Source organism: Chiloscyllium punctatum, unplaced genomic scaffold, assembly GCF_047496795.1.
Source record: "Chiloscyllium punctatum isolate Juve2018m unplaced genomic scaffold, sChiPun1.3 scaffold_644, whole genome shotgun sequence".
Classification (NCBI taxonomy): Eukaryota; Metazoa; Chordata; class Chondrichthyes; order Orectolobiformes; family Hemiscylliidae; genus Chiloscyllium; species Chiloscyllium punctatum.
In genome coordinates, this window is record NW_027310378.1 from 2,127 (window position 1) to 16,209 (window position 14,083).

Genomic DNA, 14,083 nt, shown 5'->3' on the forward strand with positions numbered 1-14,083 from the left:
TCCTCCCTCCCCCGCCCCCTCCACCCTCCTGAGGAGGGTAGGGCCTGTGAGGATGATCCTGGTTAATAACTTTAAGCTGGCTTTAAACGTGCTGACTCTGTGCAGTGTATATAGGATCAGCTCCCAGTCAATCCCCTGCCCTTCCTGCTGGGAATCCGAGAGGTAGCCCGCTGCCAGGTTAAAGCTCAGCTCAGGATCGGGAGGGGCGTCAGGCCAATGGAAAAGAAAGGGAACGTGGAAGACCCCGTTTCTGAGGAGTCTGAGGAATCTCAAAGGGAGGATAAGTCCGAGCCTTGTCATGGCCCTGAAAACCAGAGCTTCAAGCACAGGGTGATCCTGTGTGCTGATCGGGTGTTCCTGTGCTTCCTCGTCTTGCTGTTCGTGGTCCTGATGCTTGAGGTTATCTACAAGATCTGGTACATTACCAAGTGGAGAGCCGTCTTTAACTTCCTCAGGGACCTGGCCAGCTACCTGACTGAACAACCAGAGGAGGAGGAGATGATCGAACTGTGACTGTTACCTTCTCAGCAGGGTAAGGTGCCCCTAGTCCCAGCACAACCTCAGAGTCAGTGCCTGGCATCCTGAATGTTCCTGGATGGTCCCGTAATGTTCAACCACAAGGTGGTGAATGGGACACACCTGAACCATTCAGGCAGTGCGATTACAGGCCAGTGTTTGTAACATTTCCCTGTACCTATACCTCTGCCTGCTCCTGCTGCCAGAGAATCTACAATGTTACAAGGCTCTGTTCAAAACATTTATGGATACCAAGTGTTCCTGAATAATTGTGTTCTGGACTGGAGGATTTACAGCGTTTGAGATGGGGAAGACCATTCTCTCTACATCGATAATCAACTGTTTTGTGTGTCTGTCTCTGTGAACATTTCTGGGTGATTCTGACTGTGAGAGTGTGTACCTGTGTGACTATCTGACGGGGTGTGTGTCTCTGAGAGTCTGCATCTGCCTCTGAGAATCTGTCTGTGAGTTTCTGTGTGTCTATCTCCATGCGTGTCTGCACCTGTGGGAGTGTTTGTGTATATTTGAGTGTGTCTGTCTCTGAGCACCCGTTTCTGTGTATCTGTGTCTCTCTGAGTGTGCCTGTGAGTGTGTTTGTGTGTCTCTGTGAGCGAGTATCTGTATGTCTGTATCTGTGCATGTCTGCACCTGTGTGTGTGATGTATAGGTGTGTGCGCGTATGTTTTTGTGCGATTGTCTATGCGTGTCTCTGAGAATCTGTATCTGTACCTCTTTGTCAGTGAATATCTGTGTGTCTCTGTAAATGTCTGTTTGTGTATGTGTCTCTGTGTGTAAGTCACTGTTGTGTATGTTTATATGTTACCTGCGAGTCAGTGTGTCTCTGAGTGCCTGTCACTGCTTTCTTTTCTGTGTGTCTCTGAGTATCTGTACTAATGTGAGTTTCTCTGTGTGTGAAGGTGTGTGAGTTTGTGTGTGTCTGTGTGTGTACGTGTCTGTGTGACTGACAGTGTGTGTGTGAGAGAGAGTATGTGAGGTTGTGCGTGTCTATGTGAGTGTGTGTGTCTATATGAGAGTATGTCTGTATGTGTGAGGATGTGTGTGTATGTGTGAGGATGTGTGTGTGTGTGTGTATGTCTATATGAGAGTATGTGAGGATGTGTGTGTGAGTGTGTGTGTGTGTGTGTGTGTGAGACACTGTAAAGTTGTCTGTGTCAGTGGGGAAGGGAGAGTCGCTCTGCCATGATGTAGGGGACTGGGGATGTTTGCCTTGTGTTTAAATCCTCTCTGGATGTTTGTTCCTTGCTGCAGGTTTCTTGCTGACACGGGGGTGACATTCCGACAGCTGACAGGTGCTGAATCTGACAGGTTAACGCTTTGTCAAGGCCCATTCTCCATCTCTGAGCAAACCAGCAACACCCCAACCACAAGGAACACCGCAACCAGGAACACCCCACCCACACGGAACACCGCAACCAGGAACACCCCACCCACAAGGAACACCCCAACCAGGAACACCCCAACCACAAGGAACACCGCAACCAGGAACACCCCACCCACACGGAACACCGCAACCAGGAACACCCCACCCACAAGGAACACCCCAACCAGGAACACCCCACCCACATGGAACACCGCAACCAGGAACACCCCACCCACAAGGAACACCGCAACCAGGAACACCCCACCCACATGGAACACCGCAACCAGGGACACCCCACCCACAAGGAACACCCCAACCAGGAACACCCCACCCACAAGGAACACCCCAACCAGGAACACCCCACCCACACGGAACACCCCAACCAGGAACACCCCACCCACACGGAACACCGCAACCAGGAACACCCCACCCACAAGGAACACCGCAACCAGGAACACCCCACCCACACGGAACACCCCAACCAGGAACACGCCACCCACACGGAACACCCCAACCAGGAACACCCCACCCACAAGGAACACCGCAACCAGGAACACCCCACCCACACGGAACACCCCAACCAGGAACACCCCACCCACACGGAACACCCCAACCAGGAACACGCCACCCACACGGAACACCCCAACCAGGAACACCCCACCCACAAGGAACACCGCAACCAGGAACACCCCACCCACAAGGAACACCCCAACCAGGAACACCCCACCCACAAGGAACACCGCAACCAGGAACACCCCACCCACACGGAACACCCCAACCAGGAACACCCCACCCACAAGGAACACCGCAACCAGGAACACCCCACCCACAAGGAACACCCCAACCAGGAACACCCCACCCACAAGGAACACCGCAACCAGGAACACCCCACCCACACGGAACACCCCAACCAGGAACACCCCACCCACAAGGAACACCCCAACCAGGAACACCCCACCCACAAGGAACACCCCAACCAGGAACACCCCACGCACAAGGAACACCGCAACCAGGAACACCCCACCCACACGGAACACCCCACCCACACGGAACACCCCAACCAGGAACACCCCACCCACAAGGAACACCACAACCCCAAACACCCCACCCACACGGAACACCCCAACCAGGAACACCCCACTCACAAGGAACACCCCAACCAGGACCACCCCACCCACACGGAACACCGCAACCAGGAACACCCCACCCACACAGAACACCCCAACCAGGAACACCCCACCCACAAGGAACACCCCAACCAGGATCACCCCACCCACAAGGAACACCGCAACCAGGAACACCCCACCCACACAGAACACCCCAACCAGGAACACCCCACCCACAAGGAACACCGCAACCAGGAACACCCCACCCACATGGAACACCGCAACCAGGAACACCCCACCCACAAGGAACACCGCAACCAGGAACACCCCACCCACAAGGAACACCCCAACCAGGAACACCCCACCCACAAGGAACACCGCACCCAGTAACACCCCCCCCACCCAGCAGCCCCCTGTTGGAGAGACTATTATTAATGAGGAGATTTTCTCCCCGTTAACCTGGGTTGCAGACTGAAGTCGAGATCAGTCCAACGAGACGCTCCACCTGAGACCCCACAGGGTGTGTGTGTGTGTATCTGTCTGTCCCAATTGGACTGTCTGACCATCCTCGGACCTACTCTGGGCTGATGGCACCGAGGCACAGCCTCTGACCGGGGTCTGAGTGCACAATGCAGCACTCCCAGCTCTGGACCAATCCAAAAACTGGCGTCATTAAAATGCAGCTCTTTGAACATTCAGCGGTTGGGAACATTTTCTCCCTGAGGACCTACTTGTCAGTCAGGTTTCTTATGGATTTAACCTGCTTCCTGCCGATCAGGAATGTGTGTTTCAGATTTCTTGAGGGGGGAGGGGAGGGGAGAGCTTTCTGCTCAGAATGTAGCTCACTTTCCTGGATTCTGCTGATAGGGCGGTTCCAGGCGATATCCAATTAAATTCACTTTGAACTCTGTCCCTGGGAGCTGTGTGTCTGTGTGTGTGTCCAGGCTCAGACTTTCAGGATTAGTTTACAGTGAGGGGAGCAGACAGTGAGGGAAATAGAAAGGAACTGCAGGAGCAGCTAACATCTCCGGGACACCCGCCCCAATCAACCACACCGCCCCGTGGCCCAACATTTCAACTCCCCCTCCCACTCTGCCGAGGACATGAAGGTCCTGGGCCTCCTTCACCGCCGCTCCCTCACCACCAGACGCCTAGAGGAAGAACGCCTCATCTTCTGCCTCGGAACACTTCAACCCCAGGGCATCAATGTGGACTTCAACAGTTTCCTCATTTCCCCTTCCCCCACCTCACCCTAGTTCCAAACTTCCAGCTCAGCACCGTCCCCATGACTTGTCCGGACTTGTCCGACCTGCCTATCTCCTTTTCCATCTATCCACTCCACCCTCTCCTCCTTGACCTATCACCTTCATCCCCTCCCCCACTCACCCATTGTACTCTATGCTACTTTCTCCCCACCCCCACCCTCCTCTAGCTTATCTCTCCACCCTTCAGGCTCACTGCCTTTATTCCTGATGAAGGGCTTTTGCCCGAAACGTCGATTTCGAAGCTCCTTGGATGCTGCCTGAACTGCTGTGCTCTTCCAGCACCACTAATCCAGGGTCTGGTTTCCAGCATCTGCAGTCATTGTGTTTACCTCGGTCTGACCACCAGCCGACATTTCTTGGATCATTAGCAATTCAATGTTTCACAGGTTTGAAATTCCTTTTCTATCCCGTTTATACGAGACCTATCATCTGCCAACTAACCCCATCCCTAACGCTTCAGCAGCCTCTCAGACCTCTTCTACTCATTCAAACTGACATTAAAGCTCCTTCTACACTGTTCCCCATCAAACACTGCCAGGGACAGCACGGGGTTAGATATAGAGTAAAGCTCCCTCTAGATTGTCCCCATCAAACCTTCCCAGGGACAGGGACAGCATGGGGTTAGATACAGAGTAAAGATCCCTCTACACTGTTCCCCATCAAACCTTCCCAGGGACAGGGACAGCATGGGGTTAGATACAGAGTAAAGCTCCCTCTACACTGTCCCCCCATCAAACACTCCCAGGACAGGGACAGCACGGGGTTAGATACAGAGTAAAGCTCCCTCTACACTGTTCCCCATCAAACCTTCCCAGGGACAGGGACAGCACAGGGTTAGATACAGAGTAAAGCTCCCTCTAGACTGTCCCCATCAAACCTTCCCAGGGACAGGGACAGCACAGGGTTAGATACAGAGTAAAGCTCCCTCTACACTGTTCCCCATCAAACCTTCCCAGGGACAGGAACAGCACAGGGTTAGATACAGAGTAAAGCTCCCTCTACACTGTCCCCCATCAAACCTTCCCAGGGACAGGGACAGCACGGGGTTAGATACAGAGTAAAGCTCCCTCTACACTGTTCCCCATCAAACACTACCAGGACAGGGACAGCACAGGGTTAGATACAGAGTAAAGCTCCCTCTACATTGTCTCCCATCAAACACTACCAGGACAGGGACAGCACGGGGTTAGATACAGAGTAAAGCTCCCTCTACACTGTCCCTCCATCACACACTCCCAGGGACACGGACAGCACGGGGTTAGATACAAAGTAAAGCTCCCTCTACACTGTCTCCCATCAAACACTCCCAGGGACACGGACAGCACAGGGTTAGATACAGAGTAAAGCTCCCTCTACACTGTCTCCCATCAAACACTCCCAGGGACAGGGACAGCACAGGGTTAGATACAGGGTAAAGCTCCATCTACATTGTCCCCCATCAAACACCCCCAGGACAGGGACAGCATGGGGTTAGATACAGAGTAAAGCTCCCTCTACACTGTCTCCCATCAAACACTCCCAGGGACACGGACAGCACAGGGTTAGATACAGAGTAAAGCTCCCTCTACACTGTCTCCCATCAATCACTCCCAGGACAGGGACAGCATGGGGTTAGATACAGAGTAAAGCTCCCTCTACACTGTCTCCCATCAAACACTCCCAGGGACAGGGACAGCACAGGGTTAGATACAGGGTAAAGCTCCATCTACATTGTCCCCCATCAAACACCCCCAGGACAGGGACAGCACGGGGTTAGATACAGAGTACAGCTCCCTCTACACTGTCCCTCCATCACACACTCCCAGGGACAGGGATAGCACAGGGTTAGATACAGAGTAAAGCTCCCTCAACATTGTCTCCCATCAAACACTCCCAGGGACACGGACAGCACAGGGTTAGATACAGAGTAAAGCTCCCTCTACACTGTCTCCCATCAATCACTCCCAGGACTGGGACAGCATGGGGTTAGATACAGAGTAAAGCTCCCTCAACACTGTCCCCCCCATCAAACACTCCCAGGACAGGGACAGCACAGGGTTAGATACAGAGTAAAGCTCCCTCAACACTGTCCCCCCCATCAAACACTCCCAGGACAGGGACAGCACAGGGTTAGATACAGAGTAAAGCTCTCTCTACGCTGTCTGCCATCAATCACTCCCAGGACAGGGACAGCACGGGGTTAGATACAGAGTAAAGCTCCCTCAACACTGTCCCCGTCATCAAACACTCCCAGGGACAGGGACAGCACGGGGTTAGATACAGAGTAAAGCTTCCTCAACACTGTCTCCCCATCAAACAATCCCAGGGACAGGGACAGCACGGGGTTAGATACAGAGTAAAGCTCTCTCTACACTGTCTCCCATCAAACAATCCCAGGACAGGGACAGCACAGGGTTAGATACAGAGTAAAGCTCCCTCTACACTGTCCCCATCATCAAACACTCCCAGGGACAGGGACAGCACGGGGTTAGATACAGAGTAAAGCTCCCTCAACACTATCTCCCATCAAACACTCCCATGACGGGGACAGCACGGGGTTGGATACAGAGTAAAGCTCCCTCTACAATTTTAGTCTGAATGTAAGATTCCTCATCACTATCCCTGTGAAACTCTCCCAGGACAAGGGCAGCACAGGGTTAGAGAATAGGAAGGCTCTCTCTCCACTATTAAACTGAAAGTAAAATTTCCTCTACTGTTTTAAACTTAAAGGAAGCCTGCCTCATGACGATGCCTAACAAACAGTCCTGGGAGAGAGTTGCTTGTACATGGTGCCCTCTGGTTCGAAGACATTCCTATAAAGGATAAAGGCCAGCACTGAATCCCAGCGATCCTTGCTCCTCTGTACTGGGAGCTGCAACATCCTGACCTGATATTGTCTGAGCAGGAACCTGTCACCCTCCTGTTCCCCTGGCCTGTGCTGGAGGGGGTTTACAGATAGATAATCACCTTCCCTTAGCTATCGGAGTGGGACCCAGAGCCAGGACTTCAACCTCAGAGCCAGGGAGACTACCCAATATACGAGGTGAAGCCCTGAGTTGATAAACGCGACCTACAAACAGAGTGTAAGGTGCTGTCCGTGGTGCTGACACGACCCAGGGAGCGGGAACACACTGCACCAACACTCAGTCTCCACATGAGGCCTATTACCTGCCCTCGACCTCTTCATTTCCAACTGCCGCCGGGACATTAACCGCCTCAACCTGTCTACCTCCCTCCCCCACTCCAACCTCTCACCCTCACAACGCGCAGCCCTCCAATCCCTCTGCTCCAATCCCAACCTCACCATCAAGCCAGCGGATAAAGGGGGCGCAGTGGTAGTCTGGCGCACTGACCTCTACACCGCTGAAGCCAAACGCCAACTCGAGGACACCTCTTCCTACTGCCCCCTCGACCATGACCCCACCCCCCATCACCAAACCATCATCTCCCGGACCATACAGAACCTCATCACCTCAGGAGATCTCCCAGCCACAGCTTCCAACCTCATAGTCCGTGAACCCCACACTGCCCGGTTCTACCTCCTTCCCAAGGTCCACAAGCCTGACCACCCTGGCCGACCCATTGTCTCAGCATGCTCCTGCCCCACTGAACTCATCTCTACCTACCTCGACACTGTCCTATCCCCCCTAGTCCAGGAACTCCCCACATACGTTCGAGACACCACCCACGCCCTCCACCTCCTCCAAGACTTCCGTTTCCCTGGCCCCCAATGCCTCATCTTCACCATGGATATCCAATCCCTCTACACCTCCATCCGCCATGACCAGGGCCTCCAAGCCCTCCATTTCTTCCTCTCCACGCCCCAACAGTACCCTTCCACCAACACTCTCATTCATTTGGCCGAACTGGTCCTCACCCTTAACAACTTCTCCTTTGAATCCTCCCACTTCCTCCAGACCAAAGGCGTAGCCATGGGCACACGTATGGGCCCCAGCTATGCCTGTCTCTTTGTTGGCTTCGTAGAGCAGTTGATCTTCCGTAATTACACCGGCACCACTCCCCACCTCTTCCTCCGCTACATTGATGACTGCATTGGTGCCACCTCGTGCTCCCGCGAGGAGGTTGAGCAATTCATCAACTTCACCAACACATTCCACCCTGACCTTAAATTTACCTGGACAATCTCTGACACCTCCCTCCCCTTCCTGGACCTCTCTATCTCCATTAATGACGACTGACTTGACACTGACATTATTTACAAACCCACCGACTCCCACAGCTACCTGGATTACACCTCTTCCCATCCCACCTCTTGCAAAAATGCCATCCCGTATTCCCAATTTCTCCGCCTCCGCCGTATCTGCTCCCAGGAGGACCAGTTCCACCACAGAACACACCGGATGGCCTCCTTCTTTAGAGACCGCAACTTCCCTTCCCACGTGGTTAAAGATGCCCTCCAACGCATCTCGTCCACATCCCGCACCTCCGCCCTCAGACCCCACCCCTCCAACCGTAACAAGGACAGAATGCCCCTGGTGCTCACCTTCCTCCCTACCAACCTTCGCATAAACCAAATCATCCGCCGACATTTCCGCCACCTCCAAACGGACCCCACCACCAGGGATATATTTCCCCCCCCACCCCTTTCCACCTTCCGCAAAGACCGTTCCCTCCGTGACTACCTGGTCAGGTCCACACCCCCCTACAACCCACCCTCCCATTCTGGCACTTTCCCCTGCCACCGCAGGAACTGTAAAACCTGCGCCCACACCTCCTCCCTCACCTCTATCCAAGGCCCTAAAGGAGCCTTCCACATCCATCAAAGGTTTACCTGCACATCCACTAATATCATTTATTGTATCCGTTGCTCCCGATGTGGTCTCCTCTACATTGGGGAGACTGGGCGCCTCCTAGCAGAGCGCTTTAGGGAACATCTCTGGGACACCCGCACCAATCAACCAAACCGCCCCGTGGCCCAACATTTCAACTCTCCCTCCCACTCTGCCGAGGACATGGAGGTCCTGGGCCTCCTTCACCGCCGCTCCCTCACCACCAGACGCCTGGAGGAAGAACGCCTCATCTTCCGCCTCAGAACATTTCAACCCCAGGGCATCAATGTGGACTTCAACAGTTTCCTCATTTCTCCTTCCCCCACCTCACCCTAATTCCAAACTTCCAGCTCAGCACTGTCCCCATGACTTGTCTGGACTTGTCCTACCTGCCTATCTCCTTTTCCATCTATCCACTCCACCCTCTCCTCCTTGACCTATCACCTTCATCCCCTCCCCCACTCACCCATTGTACTCTATGCTACTCTCTCCCCACCCCCACCCTCCTCTAGCTTATCTCTCCACCCTTCAGGCTCACTGCCTTTATTCCTGATGAAGGGCTTTTGCCCGAAACGTCGATTTCGAAGCTCCTTGGATGCTGCCTGAACTGCTGTGCTCTTCCAGCACCACTAATCCAGGGTCTGGTTTCCAGCATCTGCAGTCATTGTTTTTACCTCTTTCGATAAAGTCAGTTTGTCATCAGTGTGAGAGATCTTTGAATCAATATTGCGTTCAGCAGTCACACTGGATTCGATCTCTGCAGTGTGAACAAAGGCCATTCAATCTATCTACTCCTGATGAAGGGCTTTTGCCCGAAACATCGATTTTCCTGCTCATCGGATGCTGCCTGACCTGCTGTGCTTTTCCAGCAAGACTCTCATCTCCAGCATCTGCAGTCCCAACTTCGGCCTCCAAAGAGCATCCAGCCCACACCCACCCCGCTACCCTAACCCTGTCACCAGCATTTACCATGGCCAATCCATCCTAACCTGCACATCCCTGAGCATTATGGGACAATTTCCCATGGCCAATCCACCCTAACCTGCACATCCCTGGGCACTATGGGACAATTTCCCATGACCAATCCATCCTAACCTGCACATCCCTGAGCATTATGGGACAATTTCCCATGGCCAATCCATCCTAACCTGCACATCCCTGGGCACTATGGGACAATTTCCCATGGCCAATCCACCCTAACCTGCACATCCCTGGGCACTATGGGACAATTTCCCATGACCAATCCACCCTAACCTGCACATCCCTGGGCACTATGGGACAATTTCCCATGGCCAATCCACCCTAACCTACACATCCCTGGGCACTATGGGACAATTTCCCATGGCCAATCCACCCTAACCTGCACATCCCTGGGCACTATGGGACAATTTCCCATGGCCAATCCATCCTAACCTGCACATCCCTGAGCATTATGGGACAATTTCCCATGGCCAATCCATCCTAACCTGCACATCCCTGGGCACTATGGGACAATTTCCCATGGCCAATCCACCCTAACCTGCACATCCCTGGGCACTATGGGACAATTTCCCATGACCAATCCACCCTAACCTGCACATCCCTGGGCACTATGGGACAATTTCCCATGGCCAATCCACCCTAACCTACACATCCCTGGGACACTATGGGACAATTTCCCATGGCCAATCCATCCTAACCTGCACATCCCTGAGCATTATGGGACAATTTCTCATGGCCAATCCACCCTAACCTACACATCCCTCGGCACTATGGGACAATTTCCCATGGCCAATCCATCCTAACCTGCACATCCCTGAGCATTATGGGACAATTTCTCATGGCCAATCCACCCTAACCTACACATCCCTCGGCACTATGGAACAATTTCCCATGGCCAATCCACCCTAACCTGCACATCCCTGGGCACTATGGGACAATTTCCCATGGCCAATCCACCCTAACCGACACATCCCTGGACACTATGGGACAATTTCCCATTGCCAATCCACCCTAACCTACACATCCCTGGACACTATGGGACAATTTCCCATGGCCAATCCACCCTAACCTGCACATCCCTGGGCACTATGGGACAATTTCCCATGACCAATCCACCCTAACCTACACATCCCTGGACACTATGGGACAATTTCTCATGGCCAATCCACCCTAACCTACACATCCCTAGGTACTATGGAACAATTTCCCATGGCCAATCCACCCTAACCTGCACATTCCTGCACACTATGGGACAAATTCCCATGGCCAATCCACCCTAACCTGCACATCCCTGGGCATTATGGGACAATTTTCCATGGCCAATCCACCCTAACCTGCACATCCCTGGACACTATGGGACAATTTCCCTTGACCAATCCACCCTAACCTGCACGTCCCTGGGCACTATGGGACAATTTCCCATGGCCAATCGACCCTAACCTGCATATTCCTGGGCATTATGGGATAATTTTCCATGGCAATCTATCCTAACCTACACATCCCTGGACACTATGGGACAATTTTCCATGGCAATCTATCCTAACCTACACATCCCTGGGACACTATGGGACAATTTCCCAAAGCCAATCCACCCTAACCTGCACATCCCTGGGCACTATGGGACAATATCCAATGGCCAATCCACCCTAACCTACTCATCCCTGGGCACTACGAGACAATTCCCCATGGCCAATCCACCCTAACCTACACATCGGTGGGACACTATGGTACAATTTCCCATGGCCAATCCACCCTAACCTACACATCCCTTGACTCTAAGGGACAATTCCCCATGGCCAATCCACCCTAACCTACACATCCCTGGACACTATGGGACAATTTCCCATGGCCAATCCACCCTTACCTACACATCCCTGAACTCTATGGGACAATTCCCCATGGCCAATCCACCCTAACCTGTACATCCCTGGACACTATGGGACAATTTCCCATGGCCAATCCACCCTAACCTGCACATCCCTGGGCACTATGGGACAATTTCCCATGGCCAATCCACCCTAACCTGCACATCCCTGGGCACTATGGGACAATTTCCCATGGCCAATCCACCCTAACCTGTACATCCCTGAACTCTATGGGACAATTCCCCATGGCCAATCCACCCTAACCTGCACATCCCTGAACTCTATGGGACAATTCCCCATGGCCAATCCACCCTAACCTGCACATCTTTGGATTGTGGGAGGAAACCCAAGCAGACACTGGGAGAATGTGTCTGCCCGAGGGTGGGATCGAACCTGGGTCCCTGACACTGTGAGGCAGCAGTCTAACCACTGAGCCACCTGTAATGGAATGAAACATCTACTGGGATATTCACCTGATCTTTTATGGAATATCCATTAGCCAGGGTCTAGGAGGTGAGAGACATTACTAACAGGCAGCTGGTGAAGGGAAGAGCCAGGAGCCAGTCGTTACACATTGCAACTGTACCCCTCCTGACACAGCAGCCACAGTTACAGTCACAATGCAGCACCGAAAATACGTTTCGTTAATGTGTTCACATGTGTTAATACACATGCCTGGGGCAGGAAGGACTCCAACCTGGGCCGCCTGGATCAGAGGTAGGGACACTACCACTGCACTACAAGAACCCTTTCACAGTGTTGAAAGGGGGAGATGTGAATCTGCAGCAACTCCCACAATGAATATATGATTCAGAGTCGGTTTCACTGCCTTCTACTTCAGAGTGCACGCTCTCAGATAATCCAAATCCCACTAGCTGGAGGGGTCTGACATTCTCTCAGAGGTTGGAATGAAATTGCTGACATTGAAATGCTGACTTGCTCTCTGACATTTTGTGATACACTGGGGTCACAGTGCACAGGGCGCTCCGATCATGATTGGAGTCATACAGCACAGAAACAGACCCTTCGGATCACCAATCCATGCCAACCCTAACCCCAAACTAGACTAGTCCCAGCTGCCTGCTCCTGGCCCATATCCCTCCAAACCATTCCCATTCACATCCTTTCCACATTGGAACTGCACCTACATCCACCACTTCCTGTGTGTGTGTGTGTGAGTGTGTGTGAGTGTGTGTGTGTAACCTGCTCCCACACTATTTCTGAATGGAAACAAGGCAGAGGGGATGTTTCCTTTAGACCCCAGCTCTCCCCCATTTCAGGGGGGGAGCGATGTAATAAAGAACCCTTTACCCTGGTCTGATTTGACACAGACGAGCTGTTGGAAGGAGGGAGGTGATGATTTAGTGGCATGATCAGAAGACCAGCTCATCCAGAGACACAGCTACTGTTCTTGGGACCTGGGTTCAACTCCTGCTACAGCAGATGGTGGAATCTGTGTTCAAATAAAAACCTGCAATCAAGAATCTAACGATGAGCACAAATCTAACATCAAATGTTGGAAAATCCTATCTGGTTCCCTCATGCCTTTGAGGGAAGGAACCTCCTGTCCTTAACTGGTCTGACCTACACGTGACTCCCATACACCCACCCCCTACACCCACTCCCCACCCCCCCGCCTCCCCCCCCCACACCCACACTATGCATGAGTAAAGCATGTTGTTGAAGCTGAACTGGTTAGATTCTCGGTAAATGGGAAGGTGCTGGCAAAAGGTTAAACTCATTGAGTTCCAGCACCGAGGCAAGTCTACAATGTCCATCCACGGTAACCCCATTCCCTGCACGTGGCCAGTATCCTTCTAATCCTTCCCTATCAGTGTATTTGCCCAAATGCCTTTTAAATGTTGTTAATGTACCTGCCTCAGCCCCTTCCACTGGCAGCTCATTCCATCTGTGTACCACCCTCTGGGTAAAAACATTGCTCCCTCAGGTTCCTTTTTATTCTTTCCCCTCTAACCTTAACCTGATTCACTCCTGTCCTCGATTCCCCAACCCTGGGGAAAAAGACTGAGTGGATCCATGCCTCTCATGATCTTACATACCTCCATAAGGTTCCCCCCTCAGTTACTCACGTTCTAGAGAGAAGATGTCCGAGCGTGTCCAACCTCTCCCGAAAACTCAGACGATTGAGTCCCGGCAACATCACTGCCAATTCCTTCTGCACTCTTTCCAGTTTAATAAC

General features: G+C 52.6%; 1 protein-coding gene across 1 annotated transcript; it reads left to right on the forward strand.

The window, feature by feature from the left end:
- The first annotated feature begins 216 nt into the window (after positions 1–216).
- On the forward strand, positions 217–3,812 carry LOC140473579 (uncharacterized). Its single transcript, XM_072567620.1, has 2 exons — positions 217–509; positions 1,786–3,812. Exons 1-2 carry the CDS (start codon positions 217–219, stop codon positions 3,476–3,478), a joined length of 1,986 nt encoding a protein of 661 aa, XP_072423721.1. The 3' UTR covers positions 3,479–3,812.
- The last annotated feature ends 10,271 nt before the right edge of the window (positions 3,813–14,083 follow it).